Here is a 12,135-nt window from a genome sequence, read left to right as displayed (position 1 = left end):
AAGAGAGACCCAGGATAAGCTCACCTGTGCCATAATGAAAGGTCATCACTAGCTCCATCATCTGATCTACTTTTCATTGAAATAAATGTACAAAGTCTGTTCTACATATAGAAGAAAAGGACATGCAGAAGGCCTGCAAACCAGGTAGCATCAGATATTAAAGCTGGGTTATCCAATAAGAGAGATGATAGTGCCAAGTGAAAGTGGTTTCTTTCTGTCAGTAACATTCCTTTAGCTGTTACCACACATTTCGTAAGCAAGCATTTGGCGAGAACCCAGGCCCTGAAGCAGTTCTTTCTTGTGGAGTTACAGAAACCTGGTGGCTCAAGCTGCAAATTAAGCAAGTCTGTCATGGAAGCAAGCGTGCCATGCGCTTTCAAGACGGGCGAGGTGCCCCTGGGCTGTGAAACCTGGCAGCCTTTCAAACCACAGGGATGCAGAGTTAAGAGATGCTTGGTTAATAAAAAGGGTTGTACAACTTTACATTTACCTTCCGCTGGAAGACATTTTAAATTGACCCATGAAAAGAAAAAAGGAAAATGAGGTCAGGTGGGAAAGCAATGGACCCAGTTACTGAAACAACGGGTATGGCAAGCCTAGCATTTCAGGGGCATTTCAAACTATAACGGTAAATCTTAAGGTACTATGGCCTGGATTCCATAAACTGCGCCTTGATTAGTGTGTGATGCGTCAATCACATGATGGCACCATTTATAGAACCGCAGTAACGTCACAGATAGGCGCCGGAAACATGGGCCAGAGTTTTCAAGGCCTACGATTACGGCGCCTATCTGTGACAAGAATCGTGACTACAGAGGTGCCTACTGATGCCTAAGAGTACTTCCAGCATTAACCACACCTGTTTTACCTTTAGGCGCCAGTAGGCACCTCCGTAGTCGCGGTTCCAGCACTGTTTGTAGAGGCACCATCTTTTTTTAAAATGGTATTTTAATTGCTTTTAAACAACACAATCCATTATCACATCGATTAAAGGCAATCAAACCAATTAAAACCAGCACTATATATAGTCTAGGCCTATGTGCTTTTTACAGGTGTCAATATTTATTAGAGCTGTGGATTCTAACCCTTACTGGAAAAACTAGCCTAGAAAAGAATTAGTACTTTCAATACTATTTGTACAGTTGCTTCTGGACACTCAGGGCTCCTTTTACTAAGGTGCGCTAGCGTTTTTAGCGCACGCTGCATTGCTGCGCGTGCTAACCCCGCGCTATGCGCCAAGAACTAACGCCAGCTCAATGCTGGCGTTAGCGTCTAGCATGCGCTAAATCCGCTAGCACAGCTTAGTACAAGGAGCCCTCAGTTTCTACCTGCTTTTCAAAGGCCGCATTCAGGCATATCAGAGAACCTGTTCAGAGAGTATAGACCTCTCAATGGGGTTGAAGGAAAGAAGCCAGGAGTTCTACCACAGATAAAGCAAAGTGCTCCTGATTTAACTCTTCTGGAAATAGGGAGGAAGATGTCCTTCTCTGTTAATTATCTTCTTCCTCATAATGAACAGCATAACAACAACAACAATAAAAAAACCCCAACAAACCACAGATAAATTATTTTTCCAATCTTTAGCCTTCCTCTGATGACAGCCTCCCTCTGATGACTAAGTTCTCAGTTCAATCACAGAGTGTTTTAAAATGATGTGAGTGGGTAATGTCTGCTAGGCACGTTTGTTCACTTGGCGGTATTGAACCCTAGTAAACTCGGATACAATCTTTTACACGAGTTCCCACTTAATGATTTAACACCCTGTATGCAACACTTGTACATTTTATACAAGGGGTTCGGTCAGCCCGAAACCTTATACGTGTCTGGAGAATAGAGAGCAGGTCTCATTTTGCAGTTCTAAGTTATTTTGACCCCTCTCATTTAGAGTAAGGCTCTTATCTTTAGCAGTTAAACACTGGAACCAACCCTCAATATAAATATTCAGCTTTGGCCACACTTGAAAGTTCCATTTATCCCAATATTCAGCAGGATAAATTATCCCTTTCCTGGACTAATATCTCTTCTAATCATGATTCTATAAATGGCACCTAGAGATAGGCACACAGTTGGGTATGCGTCTTGGACTGGGTGTCCAGAGAATTGGGGAGAGGGGGTGCGCTAGATGTGGTGAATTTAGATTTTAGTAAAGCCTTTGACAGTGTTCCACACAGATGTCTAATAAATAAACTAAGTGACCTCAGGATGAGTCCCAAAGTGATGGGCTGGGTCAAGAACTGGTTGAGTGGAAGATAACAGAGGGTAGTGGTTAATGGAGATCGCTCTGAGGAAAGGGATGTTACCAGTGGTGTGCCTCAAGGTTCTGTTCTTGGGCTTGTTCTTTTTAACATTTTTATTGCTGAAGGGCTGTCAGGTAAGATTTGCCTCTATGTAGATGATACCAAAATCTGTAATAAAGTAGACATTCTGGATGTTGTGCACAACATGAAGAAAGACCTAGCGAAGCTTGAAGAATGGTCTGAAATTTGGCAGCTAAAATTTAATGCTAAGAAATGCAAGGTCATGTATTTGGGCTGTAAAAACTTGAGGGAACGTTACAGTAGAGGGTGAAGAACTTATGTGCACAACAGAAGAGCAGGACTTGGGTATGATTGTATGTGATGATCTTAAGGTGGCCAAACAGGTTGAAAAGGTGACGGCAAAAGCTAGAAGGTTGCTAAGGTGCATAGGAAGAGGTATAGCCAGTAGGAAAAAGGAGTTATTGATACCCCTATATAAGACTCTGGTGAGACCTTATTTAGAATATTGTGTACAATTCTGGAGGCCGCACCTTCAAAAAGATAAAAACAGGATGGAGTTGGTCCAGAGGAAGCTTACTAAAATGGGGTGTGGTATTAGTCATAAGGCGTATGGGGGACAAACTTAAAGATCTCAATCTGTATACTCTGGAGGAAAGGTGGGAGAGTGGAGATAGGATAGAGGCATTTAAATACCTACATGGCGTAACTGGACATGAGACGAGTCTCTTTCATTTGAAAGGAAGCTCTGCAATGAGAGGGCATAGGTGATAGGCTTCAGATTACTCCTGAGCCTAAGGAAATACTTTTTACAGAAAGGGCTTTAGATGTGTGGAATAGTCTCCCAGTAGAGGTGGTGGAGAGAAAGACTGTGTCTGAATTCAAGAAAGCGTGGGATCTCTTAGGGAGAGGAGGAGATAGTGGATGCTGCGGATGGGTATACTGGATGGGCCATTTGGCTTTATCTGCCATCATGTTTCTATTTACATGTATAAATTATTGGCCTTAACACTAACTGGCACTAATAATGCATAACTGTTCTATGCCCCTATTCTATAAACATTGGGCCCAACATTGAGATCATGGAAAGCAGTCCGGCTACCTCCCACGGTCCACAGCGATCCTGGATATTCAATGTTGGGGGCCATATCTAGCCATCAGCACTGAATATCCAGGTCAAGGTTAGCCAGCCAAGCCAATATTCAGCAGCTGACCGGATAAGGCCTAGTGGCCAAACACAGACTTGCTTAGGCTCTCTGACAGCTTGCCCAGTGCTAGCTAGTGACTGTTCTGCTTGCGTGATCTTACGCTTAGAAACATAGAAACATAGAAAGATGACGGCAGAAAAGGGCCAAGGCCCATCAAGTCTGCCCACTATAGACCCTCCCCTTAAGATTAGCTAGTGTTTTGCCCTGACCCTCTTAGGGATCCCACATGGGCGTCCCATTTATTCTTAAAATCTGGCACACTGCTGGCCTCGATCACCTGCACTGGAAGCCCGTTCCACCGATCAATCACTCGCTCCGTGAAGAAATACTTCCTGGTGTTGCCGTGAAATTTTCCGCCCCTGAGTTTGAGCGGGTGCCCTCTTGTGGTTGAGGGGCCTCTAAGAAGGAAGATGTTATCTTCCACTTCTATACGTCCGGTGACGGTCGTATGACTACTGCTGTGATAAGGCCTTTGGCTTTGGGGAGATACAGTTTTCTCCTTTGGGCTGAACTTGGGCTCAGTACTTCAATACAGGATTAAAAAAAAAAAAAAAAAAAACCCAAAAAACTAATATTACTGACCTTGCTCGCTTTTAGCACTTTGATTTGCTCTTCAAACACTGTATCTTTGTTCTTTTCCAGAAAGCCCTCACACTGATACTCCACCTGAAACAGAAATATTTGAAAGCTGGTTTTACTTTTTTTTTTTCCCAAGCAGGGATTTCACTCTGAGACGGTAAATGCATTTATCAGTTCTGAAACTGGGTCTATTAAAGGTCAGTGTATGCAAAACCTTTAAAAAGAAATGGAAATGAAACAGAGAAGGTCAGCAGTCTCTGTGGAAGCTGAGAGGTCAGAGAGTCACAATTTTGGCCAGGCCACTCCAGTAGCTGGTGCGCTTGCAGAGGCCTAATAGGATGCAAACAGTGAGAAGCCTGTACCAAATCTAAAGAGATAACAAGCACACAGGAAATATTACAATCTCTGGCTTTCAACTTGGAATTGGGGGGGGGGGAGGGGAGAAATTTCTCACAGAATCTCCCACTGAAAATTCAGACTGGTGCACACACCACTTCTACAGGGTGGGCTACGAAAAAGTAGCCCGCCTCCGGCAATAGTATGACAGGATGAACGAGCAAGTGGATTGCTTTTATTCACTTACTCACGAGTTACAACAGATGATGAAAGTGGTCCCCATTCACATCTATGCACCTTTGGGCATGTCGTATCATGTTGGCCGGTACTTTTTGCACCTCTTCAACATTGACGCTGTGGATAGTGTTCGTGATGTTTTCCTCACATTCATCCAAGGTTATGTGAATTGTTGATGTACACTTTCTGCTTTAAATTGCCCCACGGGTAAAAAAAAAATCGCATGTGGACAAGTCCCGGAAAAGTGGTGGCCAGAACCCCTTGCTCACAGTTCGCTCCTCTGTAAACAGTTCATGAACCTGTGCCAGTATTAGAGATGGGCTACTTTTCCATGGCCCACCCTGTACCTTATGTCTACAAAATCCTGAGTGGAGTAGAACGGGTACAAGTGGATCAATTTTTCACTCCGTCAAAAATTACAAAGACTAGGGGACACTCAATGAAGTTACAGGGAAATATTTTTAAAACCAATAGGAGGAAATATTTTTTTCACTCAGGAATAGTTAAGCTCTGGAACACGTTGCCAGAGGTTGTGGTAAGAGCGGATAGTGAAGCTGGTTTTAAGAAAGGTTTGTACAAATTCCTGGAGGAAAAGTCCATTGTCTGTTATTGAGAAAGACATGGGGGAAGCCACTGCTTGCCCTGGATCTGTAGCATGGAATATTGCTACTCCTTGGGTTTTGGCCAGGTACTAGTGACCTGGATTGGCCACCGTGAGAACGGGCTACTGGGCTTGATGGACCATTGGTCTGACCCAGTTAAGGCTGTTCTTATGTGCTCTTGCACTGAAGCAGCAGGAATTTCAAGATGAAGCCATCATGCACACCTTCCTATGCTGCCACCCACTGGCCTAGCAAGGGAAGAAGGCACCTGGCATTGCCATTTCACATACCCCCTGCACTCTTCCCTGCCACGCCCAGGCCCCACATACCTCTTCAAAGAATCTTTGCCGGCAGTGAATAACGTCTCCAATCTGCTGCTCACATCAGCCTCAGGTCTCCCTCTGATGACACTTCCTGGTCGCACAAGGTTGAAGAGGTGAGTGGGTGATAAGGAGGAGAGGTACCAGCACCTTGGGGCGGTCTTCCCCCTCCGTACCCCCCTCACTATGCCAACTGCTGCCACCAACACTGCCCTCTTTTTGCAGGAACGGCATTAAGGGGGAGCAAAACAAGGGTACTTTTTGCACTGAGCCCCATGTCATAGACCACAAGTCTGCCTGAAGATGAATAAAACGCAGCCTGCCAGCTGGCCTCTGTGGCCCCCCCTCCCAACAAGTCCTATACGGGCCTGCGTTTTTGGTAGGGGTTACCAAGACGTCCCGGATTTCCACGGGACATGTTCCTCATTTTTAGAGGATATTGTCCGGGCATCCGGAATGACTTTTCAAAACCAGGCACTTTGTCCAGGTATTGAAAAGCTTCTAGCTAGTAGCAAGGTCGGGACAGCATCTGCACATGAGGCGGATTCAATGCAGTGATGTCATGCAGTGACATCATCGCATCACACCAGCACATGCGCAGATGCCTTCCTGACAAATGAACAGGTTGACGGGGCGGGGCTGGGGGTGCAGAACAGGGCGTGAATCGGGCAGAATTGGGGGTGGGTCATGGGTCCTGATTTTAGTTCCAGAAAATCTGGTAACCCTAGTTTTGGCATATCTAAAAGTACTGCACTACCATCCAGAAGACATGTTTCAGAAATATTAGGGTGGGATAGGGGACAATTTTCATACTCTCTTTCATACTGTTTATAGGTATAATGTGCATTACCTGCATTAAGACTCGATTATTGCCCCCTTGGAAGGGAATTTTTACAAGCTGTCTAGCTACAAAGTACACAGGTATAGCCAACTCCAGACTCCATCAATCAATAAAAGTATTTTTCAATGTAAGCAGCTAATTCCATAGTTATTTGCCTAGACCCATTTGAAAACTGTCCTCTGTGAAGCCATCATGATTGTCAAAACTTTTTAAAAAAGGCTACTTAAAGCACAGGAAAAAGCAAATAGAATACTTGAGTGCATCGCTTTGCCCTTCCAATAGATCACTGGTGCGACCCCAACTGGCTCGGTTCTTGGGCCCATCTTGTTCAATATTTTTATAAACGATCTGGAAGAGGAAACAACTTGCAATATAATAAAGTTTGCAGACGATACAAAACTATGTCGGGCGGTTGACTCTCAAAGGGACTGCGAGGAACTCCAGAAGGATCTGAACAAGCTGAAGCATGGCAACAAAGTGGCAGATGAATTTTAACATAAACAAATGCAAGGTGATGCATCTAGGAAAAAAAAAACAAAGAACACGAGTATAAAGATGTTGGGGGGCGACATTAGCAAAATGCGAACAGGAAAGAGATTTGGGGTACTGATTGACAGAACCCTAAAGCCTTCGGCACAATGTGCGGCAGCGGCAAAGAAAGCTAACCGGATGTTGGGCATGATTAAGAAGGGGATCACGAGTAGATCGGAAGATGTAATAATGCCACTTTATAGAGCAATGGAATACTGTGTCCAACACTGGTCTCCATACCTCAAGAAAGATATAATTCTGCTGGAGAGGGTACAGAGGCGAGCCACGAAAACTTGTCAAGGGATTGGAGAATTTGAGCTACAAAGAGCGCCTTAGGAAATTGGGACTGTTTACCCTCGAGCAGAGAAGACTGAGAAGGGATTTAATAGAGACTTTTAAATTAATAAAGGGATTTGATAAGATAGATCAAGAAGAAGCATTACTAACTTTTTCGGAGGTGACACGGACAAGAGGTCACAGACTGAAACTGAGTGGTAGCAGGTTCAGGACGAATGTCAGGAAGTTCTTTTTCACACAGCGTGTGCTGGGAGTTTGGAATGCTCTCCCGGAGGATGTTGTGACAGAGATTACTGTTCTGGGATTCAAGCGCAAGTTGGATGCACACCTTCTTGCAAATCATATTGAGGGCTACGGTATATCTGGGTCTCCAATCAGGAGTACCTAAATGGGCCGCCGCGTATGCGGATCACCGGACTGGATGGACCTCGGTCTGATCTGGTGAAGGCTTTTCTTATACATAGTAACATAGTAGATGACGGCAGATAAAGACCCGAATGGTCCATCCAGTCTGCCCAACCTGATTTCAATTTAAATTTTTTTTTTTTTTTCTTCTTCTTAGCTATTTCTGGGCAAGAATCCAAAGGCTTTACCCGGTACTATGCTTGGGTTCCAACTGCCGAAATCTCTGTTAAGACTTACTCCAGCCTATCTACACCCTCCCAGCCATTGAAGCCCTCCCCTGCCCATCGTCCACCAAACGGCCATACACAGACACAGACCGTACAAGTCTGCCCAGTAACTGGCCTAGTTCAATATTTAATATTATTTTCTGATTCTATAATCTTCTGTTTCATCCCACGCTACTTTGAACTCAGTCACAGTTTTACTCTCCACCACCTCTCTCGGGAGCGCATTCCAGGCATCCAACACCCTCTCCGTAAAGTAGAATTTTCCTAACATTGCCCCTGAATCTACCACCCCTCAACCTCAAATTATGTCCTCTGGTTTACCATTTTCCTTTCTCTGGAAAAGATTTTGTTCTACGGTTAATACTCTTTAAGTATTTGAACGTCTGAATCATATCTCCCCTGTCTCTCTTTTCCTCTAGGGTATACATGTTCAGGGCTTCCAGTCTCTCCTCATATACGTCTTCTGGCGCAAGCCATCCTATCATTTTTGTCGCCCTCCTCTGGACCGCCTCAAGTCTTCTTACGTCTTTCGCCAGATACGGTCTCCAAAACTGAACACAATACTCCAAGTGGGGCCTCACCAATGACCTGTACAGGGGCATCAACACCTTCTTCCTTCTACTGACTACGCCTCTCTTTATACAGCCCAGAATCCTTCTGCAGCAGCCACTGCCTTGTCACACTGTTTTTTTCGCCTTTAGATCTTCGGACACTATCATCCCAAGGTCCCTCTCTCCCGTCCGTGCATATCAGCTTCTCTCCTCCCAGCATATACGGTTCCTTCCTATTATTAATCCCCAATTGCATTACTCTGCATTTCTTTGCATTGAATTTTAGTTGCCAGGCATTAGACCATTCCTCTAACTTTGCAGATCCTTTTTCATATCTCCACTCCCTCTTCGGTGTCTACTCTGTACAAATCTTGGTATCATCTGCAAAAAGGCACACTTTCCTTCTAACCCTTCAGCAATGTCACTTACATACATAATTGAACAGGATTGGCCCCAGCACCGAACCCTGAGGGACTCCACTAGTCACCTTTCCTTCCTTCGAGCGACTTCCATTAACCACCACCCTCTGGCTTCTGTCCGACAGCCAGTTTCTGACCCAGTTCACCACTTTGGGTCCTAACTTCAGCCCTTCAAGTTTGTTCAACAGCCTCCTATGAGGAACTGTTTCAAAGGCTTTGCTGAAATCCAAGTAAATTACATCTAGCATATGTCCTCGATCCAGCTCTCTGGTCACCCAATCAAAAAATCCAATCAGGTTCGTTTGGCACGATTTACCTTTTGTAAAGCCATGTTGCCTCAGATCCTGTAACCCATTAGATTCAAGGAAATACACTATCCTTTCTTTCAGTAACACTTCCATTATTTTTCCAACAACTGAAGTGAGGCTCACCGGCCTGTAGTTTCCTGCTTCATCCCTGTGACCACTTTTATGAATAAGGACCACATCCGCTCTCCTCCAATCCCCAGGAATCACTCCCGTCTCCAGAGATTTGTTGAACAAGTCTTTAATAGGACTCGCCAGAACCTCTCTGAGCTCCCTTAGTATCCTGGGATGGATCCCGTCTGGTCCCATCGCTTTGTCCACCTTCAGTTTTTCAAGTTGCTCATAAACACCCTCCTCCGTGAACGGCGCAGAATCTACTCCATTTTCTCGTGTAACTTTGCCAGACAGTCTCGGTCCTTCTCCAGGATTTTCTTCTGTGAACACAGAACAGAAGTATTTGTTTAGCACATTTGCTTTCTCCTCATCACTCTCCACATATTTGTTCCCAGCATCTTTTAGCCTAGCAATTCCATTTTTTATCTTCCTCCTTTCACTAATATATCTGAAAAAATTTTTATCTCCCTTTTTTACATTTTTAGCCGTTTGTTCTTCCACCTGTGCCTTCGCCAAACGTATCTCTCTCTTGGCTTCTTTCAGTTTCACCCTGTAGTCCTTTCTGCTCTCCTCTTCTTGGGTTTTTTTATATTTCATGAACGCCAACTCTTTCGCCTTTATTTTCTCAGCCACTAGGTTGGAGAACCATATCGGCTTCCTTTTTCTCTTGTTTTTATTGATTTTCTTCACATAAAGGTCCGTAGCCATTTTTATTGCTCCTTTCAGCTTAGACCACTGTCTTTCCACTTCTCTTATGTCCTCCCATCCTAACAGCTCTTTCTTCAGGTACTTTCCCATTGCATTAAAGTCCGTACGTTTGAAATCTAGGACTTTAAGTATCGTGCGGCCGCTCTCCACTTTAGCCGTTATATCAAACCAAACCGTTTGATGATCGCTACTACCCAGGTGAGCACCCACTCGAACATTAGATATACTCTCTCCATTTGTGAGGACCAGATCCAATATCGCTTTTTCCCTTGTGGGTTCCGTCACCATTTGTCTGAGCAGAGCCTCTTGAAAGGCATCCACAATCTCCCTACTTCTTTCCGATTCCGCAGACGGAACATTCCAGTCCGCATCCGGCAGGTTGAAATCTCCCAACAGCAGAACCTCCTCTTTCCTTCCAAACTTTTGGATATCCACAATCAGAACCTTATCAATTTGCTGTGATTGAGTCGGAGGTCTGTAGACTACACCCACGTAGATAGAAGTTCCATCTTCTCTTTTCAGAGCAATCCATATCGCTTCTTCCTCTCCCCAGGTCCCTTGCATTTCGGTCGCTTGGATATTGATCTTTACATAGAGAGCTACTCCTCCACCTTTATGACCATCTCTGTCCTTCCTAAAAAGATTATATCCCGGTATGTTTGCATCCCATCCATGTGATTCACTGAACCATGTCTCTGTGATAGCAACAATATCTAGATCTGCCTCTAATATCAGGGCTTGCAGATCATGAACTTTGTTGCTTAGACTGCGAGCATTTGTGGTCATCGCTTTCCAGCTATTTTTCAGCGATAATCTCCTTTTTCGTATGGATTTTTGTGTCGTTTCACTTTCCGTTGCAATACTAAGAAATGAGTTGCTGATATTGCTTATGTTGCAGCCTTTACTACTATCACATCTTTTCTTTTGCCGGGGGTGGTCTCTATAATTGTCCTTCATACATACACCACCCCCACCTTCTAGTTTAAATGCCTAGAAAAATATTGTCTAAATTTCTCTGCAAGGTTTCTTTTTCCTGCTGTAGTAATATGTTATGTTCTTATGTTCTTAATATGCTGAGATCTGGAAGTCTCACCTTTCTGAGGACACTGAAAAAAGAACTTCAGAGAGCTACCAAAAAATGGTACACAGCCCATCTGCAGAGAGAATTGTTGGACAAATTCCTGGAGGAAAAGCAGTTTGACAGCATTTGTTGAAGCCAGTAGCTACAATCACCTTCAACCTTTTTTTGTTTATCGAGTCTCTGTGAAGTTTATGTTTTTCTTTCAAAACAGACTTACACAACAGCAGTACATTTTCCTGCAAGCAAGTGATCTGAGACTCCTGAAGAAGATTCAGTTTAGCCGTACCGAATCGCTTGCAGCGTTGAGTCATGAATTATAGAATTGTATTCCTGCTCTTATTAAAAGACTGAGGTCTAGATTCTCAAAAAACTTTAACGCCATCGCTAAACTGTTTTCCGATGGTTTAATCTGCACACATTTTAGCGACAGATTTTCAAAATGGCTTATCTGTCTTTAGCAAGGTTTGAAGGCTTGTTTGGAGACATCTCGTCTTTCCCACTTGATTTCTGTGATTTACATTTCCATGGGAATTGTGCGTTGCTTTTTTGTTCTTTGGAAAAGCACATAAACCATTTTTAAGGCAGTCTTAGGAAAAGCCACTGCTTACCCGTGGTGGGATCACTAACATGGAATCTTGTCGGTTTTTGTACTTGTGACCTGGACTGGCCACTGTTGGAAACAGGATAACAGGCTAGATCAGTGGTCTCAAACTCAAACCCTTTGCAGGGCCACATTCTGGATTTGTAGATACTTGGAGGGCCTCAGAAAAAATAGTTGTCTTATTAATGAAATGACAATTTTGCATGAGGTAAAACTCTTTATAGTTTATAAATCTTTCCTTTAACTGTTAAAGGATAGATTTATAAATTATAAAGAGTTTTACCTCATGCAAAATTGTCATTTCTTTAATAAGACATTAACTATTTTTTCTGCGGCCCTCCAAGTACCCTATTTTTTTTGCGGCCCTCACAGTTAAAGTTTAACATCTTTCCTTTCTCAGAACTGACACATTTCAACCACTATATTGAAAATAAAATCATTTTCCCTACCTTTGTTGTCTGGTGACTTCATTTTTCTGTGCTTTTTACTATGTTTCCTGGGCCTTTTTGTCCTTTGAC

The 12,135-nt window shown here is 43.7% G+C and overlaps 1 protein-coding gene across 1 annotated transcript in view; it reads right to left on the bottom strand.

Moving 5' to 3' along the window:
• Nucleotides 1-12,135, bottom strand: part of MYO5A (myosin VA) — a 247,546-nt gene that overhangs the window by 111,561 nt on the left and 123,850 nt on the right. The window contains 1 exon segment of the mRNA XM_033920300.1: nucleotides 4,046-4,129. Coding sequence (XP_033776191.1) covers nucleotides 4,046-4,129 — 84 coding nt within the window.

The sequence above is a fragment of the Geotrypetes seraphini genome, chromosome 14, assembly GCF_902459505.1.
Source record: "Geotrypetes seraphini chromosome 14, aGeoSer1.1, whole genome shotgun sequence".
Classification (NCBI taxonomy): Eukaryota; Metazoa; Chordata; class Amphibia; order Gymnophiona; family Dermophiidae; genus Geotrypetes; species Geotrypetes seraphini.
The sequence above is the reverse complement of the archived record's forward strand: the minus strand, read 5'-3'. Positions and strand labels throughout refer to the sequence as shown.